Source organism: Emydura macquarii, unplaced genomic scaffold (assembly GCF_026122565.2).
Source record: "Emydura macquarii macquarii isolate MOO-44397 ecotype Brisbane River unplaced genomic scaffold, CSIRO-AGI_Emac_v2 contig_839, whole genome shotgun sequence".
In the NCBI taxonomy this organism is placed as follows: Eukaryota; Metazoa; Chordata; order Testudines; family Chelidae; genus Emydura; species Emydura macquarii.
Window position 1 is genome coordinate 1,540,829 of NW_027130976.1, and position 27,737 is coordinate 1,568,565.

Here is a 27,737-nt window from a genome sequence, read left to right on the forward strand (position 1 = left end):
GCCCCCCAGCGCAGTCGGTGCTTAGGCTTTGTTACTACTAAGGCATGGCAGCGCAGGAGGGTTTGAACATAGGCACAGATTATAAACCAGGTTTACGACAGGCTCTTGCCCCTCACTTACACTTGCATTGTCAGCCTCCAGATCACCTTGTAGTAGAACAGGGGCCTGCATTCAAATGCCCAAAGGAGCGTGCGGGCCATAGAGAAGCAAGAAGTCACAAACGCAGAAGGAAAAACTATTGGTTTATATATAGATATATATATATATATATATAGATATATACTGTGTTTACATAGTCAACAAGTTAAATGCAATATTCATAAGAAGAGCATTAACAATAAAAATACAATCTGTGTGTAGCCAAGTACAGACTTAAAATGGTAAAACAGGAAAGGATCTCACCAAAAGTACAAATATACAGTACAAATTGATTTATTTAAAACAGTTACAAAAAAAGCACAACAAAATAGAGATTATCCTTCGAATTCTTAATGCTTTGTTAAAGACCAGGTAGGAAGAGAGGGGCTGGGGGGAGGTCGGAGGGGAGCACCTGACTAGGTCTAAGGCTTTAGATACAATGCAGTTGGTTATAGGTCAATACAGCCATTACATAGCTGGGGATTATAGCTGAGGGATGAGTATTTATCTACAAGACCACCTCGCTGTGGGTCGGGTCAGCCCAGCCCAGCCCATTCCCCCAACCTGGCACTTCCCTACTACTTGAGACCCCAAAGCCATCTGTCTGCAGCAGTCCTTCCCCTAACTCTAAGGTGCTATGCAAGTGGAGAGCAAGCGGGATGTACGCTGTTTGTCGGTAGGGGTCTAACATGCTTTGGAAGGATTCTAGGGGCCAGCTGTGCAGTTCTCTCCCCTCCATGTGCACACACAAATGCAGCTGAGGGGTCTCCACCATCAGCACATTAACGGCACTGAGAACACGGCCTGCTTCAGATTCCCCGTACGAATGTGCATTCAGAGCCATCTTAGCAGCTTCCTTGGCAGCATTTGGCCCTAGAGCAGCCTGAAAGGCAGAGTGGTTGTGAGTTTGACACTAGGGAAAGGCACATGTGCTGCTGCAGGCAGGAACTGGAGCCGCTGTAGTTAACACACGGAACATTTGCTAACCTACAGGCATTTGTACTTTCCTGTACTGGGGAAAGAAGGGTGTTAAACGGAAAAACACAATGTGAAAAGTGCATTGTACTAGTGCCCCCTGCCAGGAAGGGCTAGCAGAACTCCCTCTGCAGCACTCCTCCTTTCCAGCCAGGGCTCCCTCTGCATAGTCTGGTAGTAATGGGAGCTCTGTCACTCAGACCTAGTCTCCTGTTCCTGGGGAACCAGCGTACACCACAGGCCTGGCCTCTGCCAGGCAGCTGTCCCCTGGAACATTTCAGGAGATGGAACAGATGGCTACAGATCCCCATTATTGCATATTATGGAATCTTCCCAAAGAGCCTGGCAGGGAAGACGTGCCAGAATACCCCAGCACTCTGGCCAGATCAGCTACACTGGGTGAGGCTCAGGCCACCAGCTCTCCTTCCCTCTGTAGTGTAACCGCAGGAACACACCTTATTGCTCTGGTAAGTCTATCCCCACCTTTGCCAACACAGAAGCCCCTGTGGCCAGCTCTTTCTGGAGCCTCTTTCGATCACCTCAAGAATTTCCCCTTCCTGCAAACCAGAGAGCTCCAGCAGCTTCTATTCTGGGCTCCCGCTCAGCCACTCCTCTCAGCTTCTCTCACACTTCCTAGTCTAGATTTTCCTGAGACCAGCCTACACACAACTACCACGAGAGCATCACAGCCCACCATAAGCAGCTAGGGGAGATTCTGCTGACTGTCAGGGGACCTGGCAAGCCAGGGCCAAAGCTGCTTCTGTGCTCCATTTCTGTTTACCTGTCACTGAGGCAACCATCCAGGGTCCTAGATCCTTCATTCGGTACTTCATCCCCTCTGGATGTGGCCTAGGTGCTGCTATAAGGGCCCAGAATAGAAGAGTGACAGCTGGAACTTACTGGCTGAACTGTGGGATTGGTCTGAGGGAGAGAAGAGGAAAAGCACTGAGAAAGTTCCCACTCCTGCTGGCTTCCTCTATGGAGCTCAGATCAGCACTGCTTACCACACACACAAGAGCAGGCAGCAGGGCAGACTGGTAGTCAGGTGGAGCAAAGGGACAGAGCAAACTGCAGGGAGCAGGTTACGCACCATGCCCAGCGGGAAGCACAGAAGTTACATCTACCTCTGCCCTTTTAGCTAGCTGACTGAACAGTGAAGGGAGTGGGTGCAGTAACATCCCCCCACTATGAAGCAAACTCTTCAAAACCCCTTTTTAAGAGGGACAGAGGCTCTTGCATTTAGTGAGGCATGTGGCAGGGGTCTGCACCATTCAACTGCTCAAGTAATCTCCCTCCATTAACACAACCAGCCCCTTTACTTTTCCACTGCAACACGCATGCAATAACCTGCTCTCTACCTGCCATAACCTTCTCACCTATCAGCCCACTACAGAAAACTACCTCCCAGCTCCTTTGCCTTGTGCCTGTTCCCACATGCAACATACAAGCTACTCAGGACTAGCCAGTGTAACAACCAAGATCTACACACAGGAGAGTCAAGCAAGAAGCAAGTAGGTGAAACAGCAGGGAAGCAGTGTGATGAGAGGCCAAGCTGCTTGGCCAAACAGTTTTATAGCCAAATGATACTATGCAAACATCTGTCCCCTCTGTTGCTGCAACCAAGGCAGGTCGAAGTTTTACAGGAAGAAAGTGTAATTTCGGTTTTAGTTATTCAAATGTACTAACTGGAGTAACTGGAAATTGCTTATTGGTTGGAGGGAGCTGCAGATTATGCAGACAAATCCCAAGAGAAAAATGAATACAGCTAGGATCTCGGCTCTGGAAGAGGCCTGGTGAGGCTACACTGCCACAGGTCCACAGGACTTGGGCACTTTTCTGACACCTGTCCAAACCATGAGCAACACAGGGAAAGCACCTGTTTGCCTTGGGGAGAGACAAATGCAGACATTTCAAAGATGATGATAGAATAAATTGCCAGGAGTGTTCTGGGGATCCCAGCATGAGAGAGAGAGAGAGAGAGAGAGAGAGAGAGATGTGCTGGGGACTATCCTTCTTAATGCCTAATACAAAGTGTTCCCACTAGTGCACATACACCAGTGCCAACTCGGTTATGAGGCACATCTAAGGGGAACGTGGACAAACACTGAACTGTTAGGAACCACAGGTACTGCAAGCTCAGCAGAACAATAAAGATTGTGGAGGAAGATAAAAGGTGTGCAGGGGCTGTTCACCCACCTACCCCCAACCTACTCAGAGAGGCAGAATAAAAATAGTGCCTAATAGCCAAGCACTCCAGATAGGAGTGTTTGGGAAGACGGCGACTGAGACAAAACAAGAGGAGAAAGCAAGATGACGTGAAATAGAACTGGAGTGGGACAACATCAGGAACCCAGCCAGAAGCTTGAAGTGCATGCACTCCTCAAAGCTACTGACCCCCTCCACAGGCATGTTCTGAAGACAAAGCTGTTGACTGTAATACAATGAAAAATACTCAAAAGTCAGGAAGTGCCACAGTGAAGGTTCTCATCCTCACTGCACGGTTGGCCTATTCTGGATTTCTTTCTGCACAGTTAGAGGTGACTGTCCAGAGCGAACAAGTTAGTGTGAGTACAAGTACCTTCACTCGGACGGACGGACGGACGGAGTGTTATTACCATAGTAATGTATGAAACGCTTCTACATAGCCTTGTTTAAGAAAAAGACTCATCTCTCGATTTCAGTGTTGTTCTGCAATGGAACGCCACAGTGATGCACCAGAGCATCCAGTGTAAAAGGACCCCTACAAACCTGTCCAAAGACATAGCGTGTGTTATTCTGTAGTCCTATGATTAGTAGGGAGACTTCAAACTTAGTGGAAGTTTTGTATCATGTCTGCACACACACTTGTCTATTGTTAAATAAATAACAACTATAAAAAAATTACCCTGGAAGGAGGGATTGGCTGTCTGGAAAATTTCTGTCTTGTGTAGTTCAGCCAATTTTGATTGATTGATGCACACAAGTGTCAGTCTTTTCAAAGTGGAAGAATATGTTTTCATCCTCATCTAAAGAACAGCTTAAAAGCATTTTGCTCAGCTCAGCTTCCCTCCCCCTTCCCCCCCAAATTCAGCTACTGGCTGAACCCAACAATGGAAAGTTTATGCCCAAAAGGAGATTTTTTTAAAAAGTGATGAGCATATGAAGAAAATTGTAAAATGCAGTCTTCATATCACCTCTACTACAGCAACTACCACTAGGAACTGCTATCATTAGACCTAGCTTTGGTGACACATAATTACATACGTATCTGTATAATAGGGAACCAACTACAACTCATGCCCCATCGCAGCTGCCATAGTTTCTTTCCCAGTCCTCTGTTCATTCACTCCCTACTCATCCTCTAGGACCTTCCTCACCAATCTCTAGGATTCACTGCAGAGTCTCTTTCTACAGATGCTTTGCTAGAAGAAATCCCAATAGGATTCAATGGAGGATACACGTCACGCAGAGGCCATCAGAGCAGCATCTGCACCCCCACCCCTCACCTCACCTCCAGCTCCATTTGTGAAGTGTCCTTTTAAAGTGCATGTGTGAACAAAAGGGGTGCTGGGAGCAGTGTCCCCCGGGGACTTGCTTCTACTCACCACGAAAAGAGGAATAAGAACTTCAGACATTTTATCTGCTACCTTAAACTGTGGGTTTTTGGGTCTGCCCTTCTCGACTCCCCCACCCACCCGTACTGAATGCTCAGACCCTGCCCTGCAGGAAACTCAGGCACTAAGACAGATGTGTGAAAGTCTCAACCTCTGGAATGCTTCTAGTCACACTCTCACGACTACATCCCCTGTCCTCTATCCTTAGTTAGCCCCTTGCTGCTGCTCCCTGAGGACGAGCCCTCTAGATTCCTCAATGATCAGCAACCAAACTGGAACAAACCCAGCCCTGCACAGCAAAGAGCAGCCTTGCTGGTGAACCCACCAATCAGTCTGTGCAAATTCTCCACCGCATAAAGGTGAGGCTTACTCAGGGGCGATGTCCCAGGTCGTGGCCTCAAAGAAATCACTTCCCTGCATTAGAACGCCCTTCAATGGACAGCTTGACCTCCTGTGGAATGAAAGAGGGACGAAGCAGGGAGGGACGAGACTCCTCCCCCTGCACACTGTATCTTTGGAAGCCTGGGGCTGTCCAGCAGTGCTGAGCACCAGGGTCAGGCTGGGAGGACTCTGTACAGGAAAGCTGGGCTGCACCATCCCTTTCTGTCTGATTCGTCCTCTCACTGGCTCTGTCGGATGGCTCTCTAGGCCCCTGAACTGTTCTCTCAGGCCTCTCTCTGGCAGGTACCAGTTGGCCTGTGAGAGGGCAGTTCGCCTGAGAACCAGAGTTGCCGTTCAAGCTCTGTAAACTGATCGATATGCAGACATCGCCCACCTGCAGCCTGTGACAGGGCAGGGCAAAGAGCTGAGCAGTCCGCCCCGGGCTACATGAGGACCAGCCCTGGCCATACACAAAAAAGGGATGTTCTGGGGGTACATCAATGCTCACTTTACTCTGCTGCTCCCCAACCACAAAATGCAATGTGACAAACCCAGGCCACTGGCTCTCCTGGATATCCACCACTGTGCTGGAGTCAATCTTCAGGCCCCCGCTAACCTCAGCACTGCGTACAAAGTCCTGGGTCTGCAGGTCTTCCACCCGCTTCAATTCCCCTGTGGCCAGCTGTATGATGGCTCCTTTCATGAAATGGGAGGGCAGATGTGAGGAGCTGGGGGGCTGCAACTGGCCTGAGTCCTTGTCACGCAAGCTTCCCCGGGTCTGTGCATCTGGACTCTGTCTCGTCAGGATTTCGGAAGCAGAAGACCTGTTGGGCTCAGACTCAATATGCACCAAGACTGGCTTGCCGTTGGCTATCACCATTCCTTTGGGTAACTGTCTGTGTCTAACCGGCTCTTCAGGGGACATCACATATGGACTCCTGGACTGGCTTTTCTCAGCGGTTTCCATGGGGTTCCTCAGAAAGCCCCTTGACTCCTCCTGCTGATCAGGGATATTATGGCAAAGGTGTGAAGGGCTCAGGCCATCTTTTCTCTGGTCTGCCAGAATAGAGTAATCCTGAGACGCCAACACCCCAACAACCCTCTGCACCTCCAGGTCAGTGTCTGGCGTGCTTCTGTGAGCTGGCACAGAGACCTCTGTTCTCAGAGTCTGATAACCTGAAAGGAGCTGTCCATCCACCACATACTGCACTGCAGCCCCAGGCAGCTGGCCTTCAGCTTTAGTGCTGGCAGAGGCCAAAGCCTCACTGGTCCTCCTCACCACACTATGCTCCAGATGTCTCTGTCCACCATTGGCAGAGGCTACCTCTGAACTCAGTTGACTTTCTTGCAAAGGAGGATCTGGGCTTCCCCCTGCAGTGGAAGTCTCATATGCTGAATACCCTGGTGTGAGCCGGGACATCTGGTAATAGACAGGAACTCTACTCTGTGTGATATCCAGTGGCTGGACTCCAGCATGATGCTGCATTTGGCCTGAAGGGGAAATGGCAGAGGCAGCTTTGCTGAAAGCGTGGGCGGGAGAGGTAGGCTGGGGGGAAGGAGTGGCTTCTTCTGTAAAAAGAGAGGCATATGGCACAAAACGGGGAACATGAGAGGTGGTGAGGTTGGTAGAAGGTGACAGAAGAGGACTAGGCAGGAAGCTGGGGGGCACAGCATAGGGCACTGTGTAATGTGGCCCCAAAAACTGAAGAGACGTAGAGGGAATCTGAGCATAGTGGATGGGGGGATATGGAATCCCTGGATGCTGGATCAGTGGAGAGGTTACATTAAAGCTAGGGGGCAGAGGACTCATGTTCACAACAGGGTGGAGGCCAGTGGGAGAGAAGCTGGCTGGAGGCACAGCCACTTTGTATAGCATGCCATATTGATCCACAGTCAGGCCAGCTATTGCTTCAGCACCATCGCTGCCTAGGCCATATCGTAATGGTGCTTGGCTCTGCCCAGTCACCACGATGCCCCGGCACCACTCGGAGGCATCGCTCACCGGCGTGTGATTGGTAGAGCAGCTGGCTACCCTCCCCACATCCTCGCTGGTGACAGGAAGGTCTCGTTTCTTTGGGGGAAGGCATTCCTGGCTTCTCTCGTGAACAGGTTTCATATTGCTTTGTGGTGTCCCAGGAGGACTAAGTGGTACTGCTTCCTCATGTGGGCATCAGCAGGGGCTGCTCTGCGCTGGCTTCGGACCCCCCAGCACTGCCAGCTGCCACAGCCTCATCTGCCGAGGAACAAAGGGAGAAGTGAGAAGCCAGCAGGTCCCACACAGGTCCCACTAAGGCAGAGTTGCCAGGGAACCTCCTCTTGACAGGACACAAACCAGAAGCGAAAGGGGAGGAGAAAGCGAAGAGGGAGCAAAGGCTGGGATAAGGCACCACGGAGAGGACACCACCACAATTAATCCAGGAAGGAGGAGAGACCCCTCCCCCACCCTGATAACTGGAATAGGAAAGGAACCCCCCCCCACACACACACACAGGCAGCCCGCGAGGGTGGGGACAGGTGCCCATCATTCCCCCTCCCCCCCCGCGCGCACACACACACACACACACACACACACACACACAGGTTGGGGGAGGGGAGGATCAGGTTTCCCCCTTCTCCTCTCCACCCTTCAGCCAGCCAGCCAGCCCCGGGGTGAGGGGAGGGGCAGGTACCCCCATCTCCACCCAGCCGGCGGGGGGAGGGGCAGGTAGCTCCCCCATCTCCTCCCCACCCCCACCCCCGCCCAGACCGCCGGCGGGGGGAGGGGCAGAGGCTCCCTCGCCAGGGCCGGGCCCCGCGCGCCTCCCCGACCCCGGCCGGGCCCCGCGCGCCTCCCCGACCCCGGCCGGGCCCGCTCTGGGACAGGAGCGGCCCGCCCCCCACGCTACCTCCAGCCACCCGCTGACTCACCCGCCATCTCGCGGCTCCTCGGCCCTGACCCCCATCGGCCCCGGCGCCGCCAGAAGCCGCCCCAGGGCCCCGGCCCGACCCCTCCCGGAGTGCGGACTGTGGCGCGCGGCGATGACGTAAGCCCGCGGCGCGCCGGAATTCCCTCACCCCCGGCGTCTCCCACCGAGCCGCGCGCCATCCACCCCCTCGCCCAGCCGTGCGTGCGTGCGGCGCGGGCGCACGAGGATGATGATGATGTCACCGCGCGCGTTGCCTAGTCAGAGAGCCCAGCCCCCCGCAGCCATGGCTGTTACCATAGCGACCAGCGCAGCCCGCCCGCGGGACCCCAACCCCGCCAGCCCCACAGTGCCCCAGACAGCCGCGGCCCGGCCCGGCCCGGCCCCCCTCCGCCGCCCGGTCCCAGTGTCCTTGACCGGCGCCTGGCCCCAGCCCCTAGGTAGCCTCACCCCTCCCCCCCCACCGCCCAGCGCCCCACTGCCCAGCCCTGTCCCCCACTCTTCCCCGCAGCCCCAAAGGTGCCTGGCAGCCGCCCCCTCCATGTCGTGTCCGCCTGGCCGTGGCGGCGCTCGGTGCTGTACAAATGTCTGACTGCGGGCAGAGCGCGGCTGTCCCAGGCCTTGAGCGAGGCAAGGCAGGGAGGTAACAGCTCGTGCTGGGCCAGCTGGTGTGTGAGCGAGACGCCTTCCCGCCACACCGCGCTCCTCCTCCGCGGGCCAGGGAGCACAGGACCGAACCGCGGGGATCTGTGCGGACCGGTTCCAGCGGACCTGGCCTCTGCCCGCTCCTGGCGTCACAGGACCGGCGGGGGCTGGTGCCGTACAACAGGGTGTGGTGCTGAGCCTGCGGTCGCTGTCTGTTGTCGTGGCTAGTGCAGTTACAAACCCGCCTGCTTCAGGGCTCAAGCCAGTCGCTCATTATTAAGGGGTGAACCCACACTTGGATGGAGGTAGGTTAGTCTATATTTGCTTGAGGTGGGGTTTCTTGCACCTTTCTTGGAAGCCGCTGGCGCTGCCACTCTTAGACACGGGATACTAGATGAGGTGGACCCGTACATCTGATCCAGGCTGGCAATTGCCATGGTCCCAAACCAAAAGCAGGGAGTTGTCTCTCAAAGTCAGTTTTCTGCTTCCACCTCTTTCCCTGGTATTATTCTCAACGTCATCCTAGGAGGGGACTCGCTTCAGCAAGTATAACAGCTAATGTGATGTAGCAAATATTTCTTCTCCAGAGCTTTTTGACAGTAGCAGCTTCCAAGACAGTCTGGAGCATATTGTCCATGTAAGCCCTTCGGGACAGGGGCCTGTCTGCCCAGACCCAAGCACACTGTCGGTGTGCCTAAAATCATCAGTTTTATGTTCACTAAATATTTTGCTGCATTGTATCTACCTTATACATCCAAAAAGTCTATGAAAAAGGAGGTCATATGGCTCCTGTACTTCCTCTAAAAGAGCATCTCATGCTTGGCCACCACTGATGCTGTCTAGCCAAGCATAAAAGGGAGGGCTACTGAGGCAGGAAGTGGGATTCAGGTGGGGTGTCTCTCTCTGAGTCCAACTCCCAACTGAAGAAAATGGAGAACCACTTACTGCAAATCTCAGCCTGTTCCTGGAATACATTCAGCTGATGCAGGGACTTTGAGTTTCAGAACAGACATCAGGAAGAGCTGGGCAAGGTATAGCTGTTGTATCTTGTGATGTGACACCCCAGGAATGGGGGGTGGGGTGTGCTTTGGCCTGCCTCAGCTGCTCAGTTATTTCCCAGGTTGATTCTCCAGGCAGGAAATCACAGGGTTGTTTTGCTGAAAACACAGGCTCTCTCACTTTGGGCAATCCCCATCCTCCTAGTTCCCTAGGTGTCTCCATCCCTTCTGTCTAGAACATTAGAATCACAGTAACCTGTTTTTTCCCCTAGAGGCTGAGTCCCATTTCTTAATAGAATCATAGGAGTGGAAGGTACCTCGAAAGGTCATCTAGTCCAGTCCCACGTCCCCATCTCAGCCCCTGCCTTTCTCTCCATCTCCATTCCCCCCCCACACACACCTGTTAGGTTGTTGCCAATGTGTTGCTGCTAATAGCTTGGTTTGTGTTCAGAGATCAGTGATCTGTGTGGAGTGGGTGACAGAGATTCAGGGAAATGCAGAGAGAAAAATATTGTATCTGGTTTGAAACAGTTGCCTTAAAAATGTGAGGGGATGTGGATCTGGTCTGAAGACTTCCTTGGCATGCTGCGTGACGATGTGGTACTAAACTGGGCTGAGATGGTAGTGACACTGTGTTCAGACTGCACTGAATCATAGACAGGTAGGGCTGGAGGGGACCTCAAGAAATCCTTTAGTTTATTCTCCCCTGCTGAGGCAGGACCAAGTAAACCTAGACCATCTCTGACAGGTGTTTGTCTAACCTACTATTAAAAACCTCCAGTGATGAGGATTCCACAACCTTCCTTGGAAGCCTAGTCTAGAGCTTAGCTATCTTTATGGTTAGAAAGTTTTTCCTAATATCTAACCTAAATCTTTCTTGCTGCAGATTAAGCCCATTTTTTCTTGTTCTACTTCAGTGGACATGGAGAATAATTAATCACCATCCTCTTTAGAACAGCCCTTAGCATATTTAAAGGCTGTTATCAGGCCCACCCTCAGTCTTTTTTTTTCTACCAAACTACACAGGCCCAGTTTTTTTTTAACCTCTCCTCATAGGTGAGGTTTTCTAAAGGAGGATGCTTTCCTCTGGACTCTCTCCAGTTTGCACACATCTTTTCTAAAGTGTTGCACCCAGAACTGGACACACTACTTCAGCTGAGGCCTCCACAGTGCTGTGTAGAGTGGGGCAGTTATCTCCTATGTCAAACAACGCTTCTGTTCTACACCCCACAATATTAGCCTTTTTCACAACTGCATTATACTGTTCATTCATGTTCAATTTGTGATCCACTAGAACCCTTATATCCTTTTCAGCAGTACTACAACCTAGCCAGTTATTCCCCATTTTGTAGTTATATATTTGATTTTTCCTTCCTCAGTGAAATACTTTGCATTTATCTTTATTGAATATGATCTTATTGATTTCAGACCAATTCTCCAATTTGTCAGTCATTTTGAATACTAATTCCTGTTCTCTAGCAACCCCTTCCAGCTCTGCATCATCCATGCATTTTGTTAGCATACCCTCCACGCCATTACAGATTGATCCACTTGTGCCTGTTAGCCATTAACACACTGAGATCTTCCCAGTTTTATCTGATATTAAATAAGAACATAGGAATGGCCATATTGGGTCAGAATAATGGTCCACCTAGCCCAGTATCCTGTCTTCCGACAGTAGCCAATGCCAGGTGTGTCAGAGGAAATGAACGGAACAGGCAGTCATCAAGTGATCCATCCCATCGACCATTCCCAGCTTCTGGGAAACAGAGGCTAGGGAAACTCAGAGTATAGTGTTGCCTCCCTGCCCATCCTGGCTAATAGACATTGATGGAACTATCCTCCAGGGACTTAGCTAGTCTTTTTTGAACCCAGTTACGCTTTTGGCCTTCACAACTTCCCTTGGCAAGGAGTTCCACAGGTTGACTGTGCATACTTCCTCTTGTTTGTTTTAAACCCGCTGCCTATTAATTTCATTGGGTGACCCCTAGTTCTTGTGAAGGAGTAAATCACATTTCCTTATTCACTTTCTCCACCCTAGTCAAGATTTTATAGACCCCTGTCATATGCCCCTTAGTCATCTCTTTTCCAAGATGAAAAGTCCCAGTCTTTTTAATCTCTCCTCATATGGAAGCAGTTCCATGCCCCCTAATAATTTGTGTTGCCCTTCTCTGTATCTTTTCCAATTCCTATTTATCTTTTTTGAGATGAGGCTGTGATGCTGTCTGGATTAGGGTGACCATTTATATATCAATATTGCAAAATTACAATATTGTACAGTATATGATATGCCATGCTGATGGAAAAGTCATGATTCGCTAAGACTGATAAGCATATTTATAGGTATGTATCAGTTTTGTATTATAAGTTCTAAATACGTATGGTATATTTGTATCTCAGCTTGGGCTGTGTTTCTGGGTGACACCCCCAGACAGGAGGGCAGCAGCACTAAGGCTGCTTAATGGCCCATCAGGGGAACTCAAATGTACAATGAATCCAGTGAAAGAACCCAGGGGCTCCCCTTATGAGTCACCAGTACATGTAAGAATGTTCCTAGGGACAGGGGACTCTGAGGCTTTTCCATGCCATGTTTTGTGTGGCTGTGTTGGGGACAAGACACATGACAAAGGGACATAAAAGGCAGTTGCACCACCCAATATCTTGTTTTCATTCCTGCTTCCAGTTCCTACCTCTGGATCAACTCATCTACAACTGAAGCTGTGAAACAAAGGACTGAGATCCATGGATCTCATGGATGTACGAAATGTACAAGCCTGCAAACTCCACAGTTCTGAGAATCTGATATATATGGACTTTGAAGTCATTTGTGTGTATCTGATTACTTTGACCGTTTAACATTTCTCTTTTCATTTCTTTGTTTCCTTTTATAATAAACCTTTAGTTTTAGTTACTACAGGATTGCCTGGCAGTGTGATATTTGGGTAAGATCCAAACTTATATTGATTTGGCAATGTGGCTGACCTTTTGGGGATCAGGAGAGCATTTTTGGTAAAGGGATGGTTCTGCTGGCCCAGCTGCCCAGTTTGGTACTGCTATGTGCATTTCTAGAGCACCTTCCCTTGTAGCGATAACTGGGTGCCCAGCAGAGGCCTTGCATCTGCTCTAGTCTGGCAGTTCTAACGCTGTAATGGAGCCATCTGTAATAGAATGCTAAACTGTCTTATACTGTTCAGCCACTAGCTGGCACTGTGTGTGTAAAATATCTTATTTAAAACAAACAGCAGCCATATATGGCAGAGCAGTAAAGGATCATATGATGAATGCATCTGGTATGAATAAGTAAGCTCTGTAGCCAGTCCATATCTGGTACAGAAGTACATCACCTGGTGTCAGGAGTAAATTAAAACCAGAAATGGGGAAAAAATAACAAAGGTAGCAGACAGAACAGCAAAAAGGGTTGCAGGATTTCATCAACATGCCGCTTTTCAGTGCCCCAGAGAATTTTAGCTTTGACAAACCTTCAGAATGGACAGACTGGAAACAATATTTTGCAAAATTTCACATTGCTACCAAGCCACACAAAGAAACTGGAGATATACAGGTATCTTCTTTAATTTATGCCTTGGGGAAGCAAGCAGATCATATCTTTACATCCTCTGACTTTACTGAAGACGGTCACAAAGCTGATTATGAAAGGGTTCTGGCTATGTGTGATGCATACTTTGTACCTCAGAGAAACATTGTTATGAACTCCAGAGGGGTAGCCATGTTAGTCTGTTTTTAGCAAAACAACGAGAGTCCTGTGGCACCTTAAAGACTAACAAATTTATTTGGGCATAAGCCTTCACGGGCAGAAACCCAATTTATAATCAAAGAAGCTGATACGGGAGGTGCGACAGTCATCATGAATAGGTCGGATTATGAACAGGAAGCCACTAGTCAGCTCTCCAACACCTCATTCTACAAGCCACTGTCCTCTGATCCCACTGAGAAATACCAAAAGAAACTACACCATCTTCTCATGAAACTCCCTGAAGAAGCACAGGAACAAATCTACATAGATTCACCCCGAGAGTTCCGACCAGGGATATTTTATCTGCTGCCCAAAATCCACAAACCCGGGAATTCTGGATGCCCCATCATCTTGGGCATTAGCCTGATAACCCTGTTATAAAAGTGCCATGTGGACTCTCCCCTCAGGCTCTACGCTACTAGTACTCCTAGCTATCTTTGGGATACCACTAATTTCCTGAGAAAACTACAATCCATTGGTGATCTTTCAGAAAACACCATCCTGGCCACTATGGATGTAGAAGCTCTCTACACCAACATTCCACACAAAGATGGACTACTAGCCATCAGGAACAGTATCCCTGATAATGCCACGGCACACCTGATAGACTTTGTCCTCACCCACAACAATTTCAGATTTGGAGACGATTTATACCTTAAAGTCAGCAGCACGGCTATGGATACCCACATGGCCCCACAGTATGCCAATATTTTCATGGCTGACTTAGAACAACATTTCCTCAACTCTCATACCAAAGTGCCCCTCCTCTACCTACTCTACATTGATGACATTTTCATCATCTGGACCCACGGAAAAGAGTCTCTCGAAGAATTCCAGCGGGATTTCAACAATTTTCACCCTACCATCAACCTTACCCTGGACCAGTCCACACAAGAAATCCACTTCCTGGACACTACAGTGCAAATAAGTGATGGCCACATAACCACCACCTTATACCAAAAATCCACTGACCGCCATACGTACCTACATGCCTCTGGCTTCCACCCAGGACACATCACACAATCCATTGACTACAGCCAAGCCCTAAGATACAACCATGTTTGCTCCAGTCCCTTAGATACAAACACTTACAGGATCTCTATCAAGTGTTCTTAAAACTACAATATCCACCTAGGGAAGTGAAAAAAGATTGACAGAACCAGACGGGTACCCAGAAGTCACCTACTACAAGACAGACCCAACAAGGAAAACAACAGAACGTCACCGGCCATCATCTACAGCCCCCAGCTAAAACCTCTCCAATACATCACCAAGGATCTACAACCTATCCTGGAAGACAATCCCTCACTCTCACAAACCCTGGGAGGCAGTCCCTCAACCTGAAGTGAATACTCACTAGCAACTGCACACCATACAACAGAAACACTAACCTAGGAACGTATCCTTGCAACAAATCCTGTTGCCAACTCTGCCCACATATCTACTCAAGTGACACCAGTATAGGTCCTAATCACATCAGCCGTACTATCAGGAGTCATTCACCTGCACACCTACTAATGTGATATATGTCATCATGTGCCAGCAATGCCCCTCTGCCATGTACATTGGCCAAACTGGACTGTCTCTACGCAAAAGAATAAATGGACACAAATCAGACATCAAGAATGGCAACATCCAAAAACCAGTAGGAGAGCACTTCAATCTCCCTGGACACTCAGTAACAGACTTGAAAGTTGACTTCAACAAAAAAACTTCAGAAACAAATTCCACCTTGAAACTGAAGAGCTGGAACTCATATGCAAACTTGACACTATCAGACTAGGTCTGAACAGAGACTAGGAGTGGCTAGCCCACTACAAAAAGTAACTTCTCTCTTTTGGCATTCACACCTTCTCATCACCTGTTGTGAATGGGACTCATCCACCCTGATTGAATTAACCTCGTTAACACTTGCCCTCCTCACTGTGATGTAACTCACCCATCCTTGCACGTGTATATATACCTACTGAACTGAAGTTTCCACTTCATGCATCTGACGACGAAGTTTCTGCCCACTGCCCACGAAAGCTTATGCCCAAATAAATTTGTTAGTCTTTAAGGTGCCACAGGACTCTCATTGTATTGTTTATGAAGAGCATGTTTTCACCAGAGAATTCAAGAAACGGGAAAATATTGAACATTTCGTAAGAGCTCTGCATACATTGGCTGAAAACTGATTTGGGGTGTGCAAAAATATGAACATATCAGAGACAGGCTGGCTATTGGGTTTACAGATAAAAACCTTTCACAGCAGCAACTACATCTGAAGAGAGATTTAACCCTAGCCACAGCTGTACACAAAGCAAAGCATTTTGAACTGAGGAGACAGCAAAACCTAGAGCAATTTGAGAAACTTGAAAAACAAGAAACTAGTTTAGAAACTGTAACAGATACTTGTGTGTTAAGTCATTACTAAAAAATCCCTGAGGCAAGGAGAGAGAACTCCAAGATAAGAGGGACAAGTTACAGACTACATGCACAAGGTGTGGAAAAAAATCATATCCCAAGAGATGCATGTCCAGCCAGAGGCACATGGTGTAATACATGCATGAAATAGTGACAGTTTGCAGCTGTTTGCCACACCAAAGCAATCAGGGAATTGACCCATATTACAGAGAGTCAAGAGCCATTGTTTCTGGGATCTATCACGTGACGCCATAGAGCCTCTCTAGAGAGTGAAACTGAACATTCATGGCAAGACTATTGACTTTAAAATTGACGCAGGAGCTGATATCATTCACAGGCATCTGAGAAATGACAATCACCTTCAACCCCTCCCAGAGCTGAAGTCACCTGCCGTAATTCTGACTAGCCTTGAAGGTATTCTGAACTGCAAGGCCCAGACTTTGGGCATATCGTTCCTGTTAGCAAAGGAAGGAAAGGTTTGAACCCAAGAATTTTCTTTTTTCCTGAAAACAAATAAATAGTTAAAAGAACAGAAAACATATGTTCCAAGGGTAGTTTTGCCAATAGTGTGAATGAATAGTCAACGCACTAAAAATATGCAGATCTGGGAATCCTCATGGAGCAGATCCTCAAGGAATCCATTTTGAGGCACTTGGAAGAGAGGAAGGTGATCAGGAACAGTCAGCATGGATTCACCAAGGGCAAGTCATGCCTGACCAACCTGATTGCCTTCTCTGGTGAGATGACTGACTCTGTGGATGTGGGGAAAGTCGTGGACGTGATGTACCTTGATTTTAGCAAAGCTTTTGATATGGTCTCCCACAGCATTCTTATCAGCAAGTTAAAGACATATGGATTGGATGAATGGACTATAAAATGGATAGAAAGCTGGCTAGATCATCAGGCTTAACGGTTAGTGATCAACAGCTCGATGTCTAGTTGGCAGCTGGTAACAAGCGGAGTGCCCCAGGGGTCGGTGCTGGGGCTGGTTTTGTTCAACATCTTCATTAATGATCTGGAGGATGGGGTGGATTGCACCCTCAGCAAAGTGTCATCTGCAAACAAGCTGGGGGGAGTGGTAGATACCCTGGAGGGTAGGGGTAGATACAGAGTGACCTAGACAAATTGGAGGAGTGGGAGGGTGGTGAATCACTGGAATGGGTTCCCTCGGGAGGTGGTGGAATCTCCATCCTTAGAGGCTTTTTAAGGTCCGGCTTGACACAACCCTGGCTGGGATGGTTTAGTTGGGTTGGTCCTGCTGTGAGCAGGGTTGGATTAGATACCTCCTGAGGTCCCATCCAACCCTCATCTTCCATGATTCTATGGACCCGAGGGTGCTGAGACGCGTGCATAGCTGCATGTTACCTAGCCTTCTAGCAGCACTGGGGAGAGCCCAGGACGTACTGAGATTCTGCCACTTGCAGGACAAGGACAGACAGCGTCTATGGCAGTTTCCCAAGGAAACAGCTTCCTGCAGAGCGGCCCTGAAGCCGGTGAGAGGCGGAGCCAATGCCAGGCTTGAAGGTGGGACGTTCCTTCCCGCAGCGCGGAATCTAACCCCTGCAGGCACTAGTGAAAGTTCAGCTGCGGCCCGCTTCGCCCCACCCGGGCAGAGACAAGGCCTCCGGCTCGGAGCCCTGGCAGCGGCGCGACAAGCAGCACACGGCACAGCAGGCAGCTCGCCGGCCGCCTGCGGACCGCGCCCATCCCCGCGGTACCTGGGCGCCGCCCAGCTCGACACACGGAGGTCACGCCGGGGCTGCCGCAGGAAGCGGGGCGAATTCCAGGCCTGGCCGGTAGGAGCGAGCGTCCTCCGGCCCCAGAGCCGTGCGCCGGGAGCCTCACCTGGCCCCGGCCCGGCCTCACGCATCCTGCGGCCGCCGGTGGGCGCGGGGGTACGGGTGGGGAGCGGCGGGCGGGCGGAACCTTCCTTCGCGGCGCCCGCTGCCGGCCGGCCGCATCTCGCGGCAACACCCGGCCGGAGCGCTGACTAGCCAGGCGTCTGACGTCATCACTGCCTGCCACGGCGCGGGCGCACCTCTCCTCGAACAGGAAATCTCACGGTTGCTTCCGCCTAGGAAAGTAGTTCCCGACTCCCTCAGCCACCGGCGCCCCTGAACTGCCCACTCTCTGGGAGGCTGATCAGCGGGGGCTGCGGCGGCGGCAGAGCGCCTCCCCTCACGGGGTGGGTCCGGGAAACGGAGAGGAGCGACTCCCCGTCTTGCGGATCGCTCCGCCTGCGGTATCGGTGCTGCGGCCGCGGAGCCGCCATTTTGGATGCCTGGCTCCTGCCGCCGCCGCTTCCTCCGCTGCAGGGACCCGGTCCGGTGAGTGGGGGGAGGGGGCCTTGGTGTCCCCGCCGCACCGTCTTGTCCCCGCGACCCTCTGCGCCGCGGGCCCAGCCCCCCTGCCCAGCCCAGCCCCCGTCCCCTCCCCCGCCCTCCGGCTCGCGAAACCACCTGTATCCCCGGCCGGTCGAGTCCTCCCCACCCCCCGCCTCCCTCCTCCTCTGAGCAGCCGAACTTCTCCGAGCCCCCGCCGGGCCGGCGTATCCCTCCCCCAGGTCCGTGGAACTCCCCGTCCGCGTATCTGCGCCCCTGGACCGGAGTAACCCTCCCCGTCCCGTCCCGTCTCGTCTCCCCTTTCCTCACTGGCCGGCATAATCCGCCCCCCCCGGCCAGCGTAACTCCCGTCCGTCCCGTCCCGTCCCTCCTGCCTCCCAACGAGGCCAGCGTAACTCGTATCCCCCCCCCCCCCCCCCGGCCAGCCTAACCCTGTCCCTGTCCCGTCTCCCCCTGCTCCCAGCCTAGCCCGCAGAATGCCTCTGTCCCTCTCGTGTGTGTCGGACCAGCATGACCTGCCATGCCTACTCCTTCCCACGGGCCAGCATCACCCCCACTTATCCTCTCCGGCCCATGTCCTCCCCCCGAACAGGGCCAGTGCAACACCCCTCCCCCCGCCCTGTATGCCCTCCCTCTCCTCTGGGCCAGGGTAACACCCCCAACCTCCTTCTCCTGTATCCCCTCCCTCACTTCTCTGTCCTGTATTTCCTTCTCCACTGGGCCAGCATAGCCCCCCATCCTAGTCCTATATGCCCTTCTCCACTGGGCCACTTTAACTCCTCTCCAGCTCCACCCCTGGTCTCTGAACACCCCAGTCCATATTCCCTCCTTCACTGGGTTAGCGTATAAACCGCTCCCCAGCCCTCTTGTCTCTCCCCCATTGGGCCAGCATAACTCCCACTCCCCTGTGTCCCATGTTCCCTTCTCTATCTGGCCAATAATCCTCTCTTCCTCACCCACTCTGTTCCATATTCCCTTCTCCACTGGGTTAGTGTAACCCCCTGCACTATATCTTCTTCTCATCCACCACCGTGTGCCCCTCTCCTGTGCTTTACTGGGCTAGTACAATTCCCAACCCCGGAATCCCACTTGCCTCGTAAGTCCTCCTGGGAGCACCCTGCACATGCTCATATCCTCCGTTCCTCATTTCAACTCTGCTGCCTTATATGGCACCCTTCCCCCACCAGTGTTGTAGAAATGCTTTCCGCAGAGACTCTCCCAGCTCCAGCATAACCCACCTACCCTGCAACCTTCCCACTCTTCTGGGCTCTTATAAACCATCCATTCTGTATTTCCCCCTCAGCTTCCCTTCTGGCCCGCCATGAGCCCCTCCATCAACACTCCGTGTCTATCCCCTCAGCACTGACTCTCCTTCCCAGCTTTCCCCAGCCCCCTATAAACCATCCAACCTGACTGCCCCCTTTCCCGTGATTCCCCTGTGGCTGGAATGAGAACAGTGGGTTCTGTTGCTCTGGTTCTGCTCTTCCCTTGCTGAAAAGGCAGCTTCCACCCCTGCTGCTTCAGTGGGGAACAGAAAAGCTCTCGGACAACTTTTATCAGGAAATTTTAAAGCTGTTTACCAGAGGTTCTGCCAGAACTTGAGAAAAAACTCATGAAATATGTTTCCCTTTGAAGACTGTATTGGGATGATGCATGTGCGCAAGGGATAGCACTAGGGTTTGCCCGTACTTCTAATTTTGGTATTTCCTAAGTTGCGTGCAGCACTGTGCAGCTATAATGTGCTGAGGTTTCTGGTTCATGGATTTTCATTTAGTGTTTGTAGATAGCCCCATAGTTATGTCTAGTTTCTGAAAGAGAGAGAAGCTACAGTCCCTGCCTAGAAGAATTTACAGCAAGCTTCAGGTGCAGAGTTTTGCTAGTAATGGAGTGGTCTCCAGTGATGGATCCTGGGACAGTTTGAGTCCCTTCTTCAGGGGTTTCCTGAGCTTTTTCTCAACCCATATGGTGTGTTAGTTGTTGCTCAGGTACTGATTTTTGTGTGTGGATTAATTCTTGATAGTCTGTAGATAGGTCTTTCTCAAAATCAGATTTTGTCACCTTGTACATACTGATTTTAAATGCTCTGTTGTGATTTATTGTAGCACTTGGTGTGTGACATGCTTGATGAAGTGCTGTGGAAACATTAACCGTGACCTTAGGAGAGGTGGTGTGTTGAGAGCAGGGATTGAAAAATATACTTGATTCTTGTTTGCCTACTAGTTAGCATAAAAAGTATCTCTGCCACCTTAGCTCCCCCCACCCCAAGCAATTCTGTAGTGAATTTTAACTGTCAGTCTTCTATTTAGCATACTTTTAAATAATAACTTGCTGTCTCTCTTGTTTGTGTTTTAACTTCTTGCCTTTTCTGACTTCACTTCATTTTTTTCTCTTTTTCACTACTGTATCATAATATATATTTTTCTGTTTTCAGTGACTGTTTTCTTTTTCCCCTCTCCCACTCAGTCCCTTTCGCTCTCTTCACCTACATTGTGTGCACTACTCTTTCCACCTTAGTTTCTGTCCCACTCTGCTGCCAGATTTTCTCTCCTTTCCTTTGCCCACACTTTGCTGATCCACTCCCTCATCCATTGGGTTTGAAAACTTTATCAGACACCTAAGAACTCAGTTAGACAAAAGAGCTCAACTAAGATTAGAGGCTCTGCTCTTGTATGTTATCCCACAACACAAATCCCCCTCCATCTCTCCCATATGCTGGGAAAGGAGAGGATATTTAAATTACTACAAGGGTGTGTAATTCCTAGATGTTATTTGGGGACTCCAGCTTCCCACTAGTAGGTTTATGATAAATTTGAGACTTCACCTTAGAATAAAGGAAGAGAGAATGAGCATTTTCTTTCTCTCATCTCTCTGCTCTCAAAACAGAATCTTCTGTCTGCTCTAAAGATAAAGGTCTCTGCTAATCTACCCCTTTCCTAGCTTCCTCACATTTTTGGTGTGTTCCTCCTAGTGAATAAGTCATAGCTTTCCCTTGCTGTTGCTCCTAGATTTGTCAAGCAGCAGAGAGAACATGATCTGATTCTTGTCAGTTTCATTGTTGCTGGTAGGGTTCTGAACAGCAGCAATGAAAAATTGATGAGACTTTTCACATGACAGCTGAGCAAAATTTTGACAGAGGGATTGGAGTTGTTTGTCTGCAGATTTAGAAACCTAGAAGTACTTTTTTGCTTTACACTCTGTTTAGATTTCGAAAGTTATCTTTGAAACCATAAGTGCTAGAAACTTTTAAAAATGAATGTTTTAAATTCTGTGAAAGTTGGTGGCAGGATTCCTCATCCAGGAAAATTTACCACTCATTCTGAGTGGATTTTTCAGCCCTTACTGAGCTTGGAGAATTGCGTAGTTCTATATAGTTTCAGGAATTGGCCTTTGGTGTAAAGGTGTCCTTATAGTAATGCAGATCTTTCTGGTAAAGGAGATAAAATTAACCATTTTTGAATGGCTTGTTCTTGATCATATTCTGATGCTTTCTGAGACATGTGGGTCTTAGAATGCATACCTTTACTTTGGTGGTAAACACTGTATTATTGGATTAGGATTAGCAGGCCTGGTAAGTAAATATCTCAGGTCAAAGTATCAAATCTAGCCCAGGTTACTAGCGTCCAAAAGTCATTGCCCTCTGATGTGACTGCATGGTGGTCTCTGTGAAATGAGTGAGACAGTCTCAGTCCAGTTGCTGATGGGCCATTGTTCATGTTACAAAAGACACTAATTGGCCCTCTTGTTGGCAGATTGGCAGTGTGGCTAAGGATTAAATGGACTATGGAAGCTGGATGATGATGGTGCTTCCCAGTATATGGCTGAAATTACTCGATGATGTGGAAAAACATTAATGCTGCCTAAGCTATGACTGCTCTGTAGAGTGAGGACTGTGAGCCCCCAGGTTTTCAGTCTGGCACCTTTCACCTGGTGATAACTCTTTAAAGAAAGAAGGTTTGTCTCTGCCAAGCTGTAGTATCAAATAAAGGATTCTGGGGTCTTGTTTTAAATTGAAAGGGTTGGTCTGCACAGAGCTGAGCAGGAAACAGGCCACCTGACTGTCTTTATAAATAAGCAAATTGGGAAGTCAGACGTAGATGAGAACAGTAGAGGTGGCAAGGTCTGAGAGCCAGGGACATGGGAGTTTTAATCCTCTCTTTTCCACTGATTTGTTGTGTGGCCTTGGACAAGCTGCTTCCCTTCTCCCCTTCTCAGCTTGTAAAATGGGGATAATATTTAGCTGCTTGCCTTATAGAGGTGTTGTGATGGTTAGCATTTGTAAAGGACTATGTGTAATAGCAAAGTGTTACTGTACTGTTATGGAAGAAAGACATGAGGAGGGTGACTCTAATATGATATTTTATTGGGGCTGGTGTATGGTAGGATTCAGCTGATGGCAACAAGCAGAAATGAGAGGTAGGGTTGCATTTAGTTTAGCTAGAACTTAAGATTTATGCAAGCTAGAGATCACAGAGAATTACTGGGACTCTTTTCTCACTCCCAATCTGTAGCCTGTGAGATTTTTACTTACAGAAGACTTTTGTGATTTGTTCAGTTATTTGTAAACAGGGGATGAGACTTCCACTTCCTTTCAGAGATTTCAGAGTTTTAAAGGTATTGCTTGCAGGAAGGGTTAAATATCAGGAAACAATCTTCTTGTCCCATGTTATTTGTGTGTGTGCAACCCAAAGAAACGTTGTCCCTTTTTGTTGCCATATCAGATTTGAAACTCAGTTTTCTTTCTTTTCACTCAGGTCTCTTGGCGTTACTGCCTTCCAAATTTTCCCCTTCCATTAAATAATATTTGTTTTGATATTTCCCAAGAGAGTAATCTTTCCAGCTGGAAAGCTGCTGTCTTTCCAGGCTGAATTCCATTTTTTAAATTTTCTGAACATTTTTCATACTTCTGGAAGACCATTCATATTGCCTTTGCCTTCTGTGGTGATAGCCCCATCTCTAATTAGTACCTTCTGTTAATCTTAACATGCTGCTTACCTCTTTTCTTTATAAATATTGAAAAAACTGGACTAAATACAGACCCTTGCAGTATTCTGTTAGACCTCTTCTACAACTTGATATGTTCATGTTATCAAATCTCCATTTCCTGTCCTCCAGCCGCTTTTCAAGCCATGTGGTAGTACAGCTGTCCGAGGCAGTTGGAATTCAGTAGTGTTTGGTGAGACACTGTTTATAATCCCTTATTGTAGTCTAAATATATCTGCTCCATTCTCTTTACCTATCAAGGGCTTGATCCTACACCATTGAGGTACAGGAGAGTTATGCCATTGACATCAATGGGAGTTAGATCAGCCTCTAATTTTTAAGTGTCAAAACCCCCCTGCTTACCTTGAGTAGTACAGTTTGCCCTGGATAACCAGGGTGGGACCATTCCAATCATTAATATAAAAAAAATAATTCATTTAAATCAGGGTCAAGTAATTTATTTGAAAATTTGTGCTACTGGAATCTTAGTTTATAAATTTGAATTCAAGTATAAACACTTTTTAAAAATGCTACCACTGGTAGTCTGCCTTATTTGAATTTTAGAAAACCGCTATATGCAAAAACCAAAATACTGAAAATGAAGGCCTAGCCCTGCAAACACTTAAACAGGTATATAACTGAACTCATACAAATAGTCCCAGTGACTACAATGTGACTGACTACTCCTGTGCTTTGTGTTTGCAATATTAAGGGCTACAATTTTTATTAAAAACATTTTTTATTGGCAGACCAACACAGACTGGAGTGAGTTAAGAACTGCAGCGACCACAGTCAGCCCCATCTGCTACACCTGTAGTGCTTGGCAGGCCTCTAAGGCCTTGTCTACACTATCACTTATACTGGCAAAACTTATGTTGCTGAGGGAGTGGGTGGGTGGTTTTCTTCACACCTCATGAGCACCAAAAGTTATGCCGGCATAAGTGCTAGAGTAGACAAGGGCTCAGAAGGGGCAGAAAAGGGAAATGCTGGCTGGGAAGGAGAGCAGACCAACTTCTTTCATTTGAGGAGAGAAACTTGGCTGAGCCAACAACTGATGCTTGGTCTGCACTACCAACTTTTGTCGGTATAACTATGTCACTCAGGGGTATGGAAAATCCACACGCCAAGCGACGTTGTTCTACTGACCTAACCCCCAGTGTAGGCAGCGCTGTATTGATGGGAGGTTTTCTCCTGTTGACGTAGCTGTCACCTCTCCAAGAAGTGGAGTACCTACACCAATGGGAGAAGCTTTCCCATCGGCGTAGCATCTTCATTAAGCACTACAGTCGTGCTGTAAGTGTAGACAAGCCCTGAATAGGACTGGGGCGAATCTAAGAATCCCTGGAGGGAAGACAGGCCTGATCCCAGACTGTCTGGGTTTATCAGGGACCTATCAGTGATTGTTAAGAGAGGCTGCAGGGCGGAGGGTACCCCACCTGAGGGAAAGGGATGGTCTGAGAAGCGAGCCCAAAGGGTGGGCACACTAGTAACTTTTACAGGGGCTTGAGAGCTGGCTCCCTTTGTTTCTGGCTTGTGACTTTGGACTCTGCTACCCTGGAACGTGGGGCCTGAATCTGGCCGGTGGGTGAACCATAAGCCACCAGAGCAGGCTGGCCACCTTGTTGAGGAAGCTAAGGCAGAATGGCTGCAGCACTGTCTTTGTCACTTATCGCTTCGGGTAACAGTGAAAGGTGGTTTAGATTTTCTGTACATCACAGAGTTATTGTCAACTTTTTTTTCTACACACAAACTTTAAAAAATAGCAGCCTAAAGGTAGGTTCATAAACTCATATTTAGGAACTGAACTGATTTTCAAAAGCACCTAAATGATTTAGGAGCACAGGTCCTGTTGATTTTTAACGGTAACCCCCTGATCGAAGATTACAGCTTGATTGAAGCATTTTAGTTCTCTTAATTTGTGACAGTTCAGTTTATTGGAAGGCAGTATTGGTTGCCAATATCATTCGCTATTTGTTTATCAAAATTGGGTCTGAATTTGTGTTGTTCAGTTTTACCTTCTCTGGAAACTTTTCCTTTTTGACTTAGTGTTTAATTGTACCTGTAAACAAACTGATCTGCAGAAATATACCAGGTTGAATAAATAAAGTCCTATGGCGATGACCTGTAACTGACTTGCAAGGTGTTATGTGCCACTTTAAACTGGTGGGTTTGTTGCTCAGTAGGAATACCTATTAAAAAACCTCCTGCTCTGCCTTGTCTTTGCCTTCAGAGGTGCTTTCAAAATGCACATTCTTAGTCTGCATCCATACTGCTTCATGTAGTGAGCTAGTTAGGTCTCATAAGCTACGCAGGTTAGGCTAGGGTCAGTCGTTGGCTGGAAGCCATCCCAGGAAATTTGGGATACATCTACACAGCAAAAAAAAAAAAAAAAAAACCAAAAAAACCAAAAACCAACCCTGCGGCAGCAGATTTCACAGCCTGGATCCATGGCCTTGGGTGCACTGCAAGGCCAAACATAGCAGTGCAGACGTTTAGTTTAGCGTGCGCTCTGAGGCCCCAGCCCTTTGTTGGGTTTCAGAGTCCGGGCTCCAGCCTGAGCCTGTACTTCCACACTGCTATTTTCAGCCCTGCAGCCTGAGCCCTGCAAGTCTGAGCCTTGCTGCGGAGGGTCTTTTTTTACTGTATAGATGCACTTTTAGAGGTCTACTGAAAGTGGGGTTGGTAATTCATTGTCAGCCTTTTCTCTGTCAGTATTGAACTAATGCCACTGTACGGGAACCCGTGGGGTTGTAGGAACAATCTCTTAGATGAGATGTAAAATTGAGGTCCTGAATGCACTGGTTATTAAAGAGTCTGTGGCATTTTTTGCAAGTGTCAGGTGTTAACTCAGGTGATCTAGGCAAATTCCAGATTGCATCAATTTGGTTTGCCTCTCAGTTCCCTGTGCAGTTTTAGGTAAAGTATTTTACTTCCTGTTGTAAATTGTTGGGCAGTAGTGTTGCAGTATGCTGTTGAACAGCAGCTGCCTTCTTCTGTGATCAGTTAAGCTTGTTAAAACACTGTGGGATCTCTGGGGTGGGAAGAAACTATATAAATATAAGATATTTAGTAAAGAAGCCTTCTGTTTAGGAATCTACTGTTATATTCTTGAGACTGTTGGCACAACTTGTTCAAGTTGCACAAGTGTCATTATTAAGTGCCTCTGGACTTCTGGGGAAGGTATTGCCTCCAGCATGGTGGTGATGCTAATTACTAAATGCAGCAGGAGAGGGGAGGACAATGACTGGAGGAGTGGTGAAGTATGGCAGAGTTAGCATTGAGCAGTCCACCTCCAGTGTTTGCCAAATCCACTTGCCAGTGGGGCATGGAAACCTTCCTTGATGAGTGGTGATGGGGAGAGGAAGGAATTAAACTAACAACTTCTGCAGATACTTAAGCTTTAATTTAAAAAAATTCTAGCGTATATGGCTGTAAAGAGCCTTCCACATGCAAAATGAATATGAATCAATGTGTTTTTGTTTCTGAAGTCTGCAGCATAGTGCTTTTGCTGCAGCTTAGCTTTGATGAGCTGCAGATTGAAACTGATATGTCTCTGGCTAGATTGGTGTTAGTCAGGACACTCTGGGCAGTGGTGAAACTGAAAAGAATCATGTTAGAGACACAAGGTGGGTGAAGCAATATGTCTGTTGGTGAAAGAGACATGCTTGCAAGCTTACACAGAGTTCTTCAGGTCTGGGAAAGGTAATCCGGCTTGCCTACCCTAGAAAGCTCTGTCGACAAGTTACAGCGATGATCAAAAAGCGGTGTAGTTACAGCGTTTGCGCCCGTCCACTCAGTACTCATGTTGCTGAAGCACATCCACACTTGGTGCTCTAGCGTCGACATTGAGAGCAGTGCACTGTGAGAAGCTATTCCACTGTGCAACTTGCTACCTTATACCACTAGGAGTTGTGGGAAGGTGGAGAGGATCGCAGTGAATCATGGGTGTAGGCTCAACACCCCATGATGCATTGATTTCCATCCCGTCATTCTGTGGGTTTTCGACCATGTTTTGCAGCATTTTTCAATGGCCCCAGCAGAGTTTCCTTAGTGCCCAGCATCTCTGTCTGAACGGATGGATCCTGCACTGCTCTCCACTGTGGCTGTCAGTGTTCTGAACACATTGCAGCTGTTTTGCAGTATATCATGAGCTCCAAGTCGGAACAGGAATTCGAGGCACGTGACCTGCTATTTGCCGTGCAAACGCACCATGCCAGATTACTGTTTGCATTCACAGAGCATCTACACACGATGCACCGCCACTTTTGGGTGTGCGAAACAAGCACTGAGTGTTGGGATCACATTGTTATGCAGGTCTGGGATGACTAGCAGTGGCTGCAGAACATTTGAATGGGCAAAACCACCTTTCATGGAACTCTGGCGCTCGCCCCTGCCCTGTGGCACAAGGACACCACAATGAGAGCTACCCTCTCGGTGGAGAAGCATGTGGAAGCTGGCAACTCCAGACTGCTACCGGTCAGTCGCTAATCAGTTTGGAGCTGGGAAAGTCCACCGTTGGAGCTGTGTTATTGCAAATGTGCAGGGCCATTAATCCCATTTTGCTGCAAAAGACTGAGAGTCTGGGGAATGTGCATGAAATAGTGGATGTCTTCGCAGTGATG

At 48.7% G+C, this 27,737-nt stretch overlaps 2 protein-coding genes and 1 long non-coding RNA gene across 8 annotated transcripts in view; 2 read left to right on the plus strand and 1 right to left on the minus strand.

Annotated features, from left to right (window-relative positions):
• Positions 1-225: 225 nt before the first annotated feature.
• Positions 226-17,715, minus strand: ATXN1L (ataxin 1 like). Of its 4 annotated transcripts, none has more exons than XR_010918844.1 (3): positions 7,995-8,107; positions 1,895-7,320; positions 226-1,021 (listed from the first exon to the last, which is right to left on the minus strand). XR_010918844.1 is itself a non-coding variant. In XM_067543412.1 (3 exons), exon 2 carries the CDS (start codon positions 7,201-7,203, stop codon positions 5,113-5,115), a length of 2,091 nt encoding a protein of 696 aa, XP_067399513.1. In that variant the 5' UTR covers positions 7,204-7,320; positions 7,995-8,107; the 3' UTR covers positions 226-2,034; positions 5,077-5,112. The 4 variants fall into 4 exon arrangements, 3 of the variants coding, with proteins under 3 accessions (XP_067399513.1, XP_067399512.1, XP_067399511.1); XM_067543412.1 differs by having other exon boundaries at positions 226-2,034; positions 5,077-7,320; XM_067543411.1 differs by lacking the exon at positions 7,995-8,107 and adding an exon at positions 17,639-17,715 and having other exon boundaries at positions 226-7,320.
• Positions 8,811-12,547, plus strand: LOC137149821 (uncharacterized). The gene is made up of 2 exons (XR_010918849.1): positions 8,811-8,940; positions 12,317-12,547. It is a non-coding gene; the product is annotated as an uncharacterized lncRNA (long non-coding RNA).
• The window catches only part of AP1G1 (adaptor related protein complex 1 subunit gamma 1), a 76,258-nt gene continuing 65,893 nt past the window's right edge, over positions 17,373-27,737 (plus strand). Inside the window, exon 1 of one of the 3 annotated variants that reach the window (XM_067543408.1) lies at positions 17,373-17,589. The gene's annotated coding sequence lies outside the window, so the exon portion shown is untranslated. Of the gene's footprint in view, positions 17,590-17,994; positions 18,121-18,222; positions 18,357-27,737 lie in introns of those variants that run through there. The other 2 variants (XM_067543407.1, XM_067543409.1) reach the window with 2 other exon arrangements.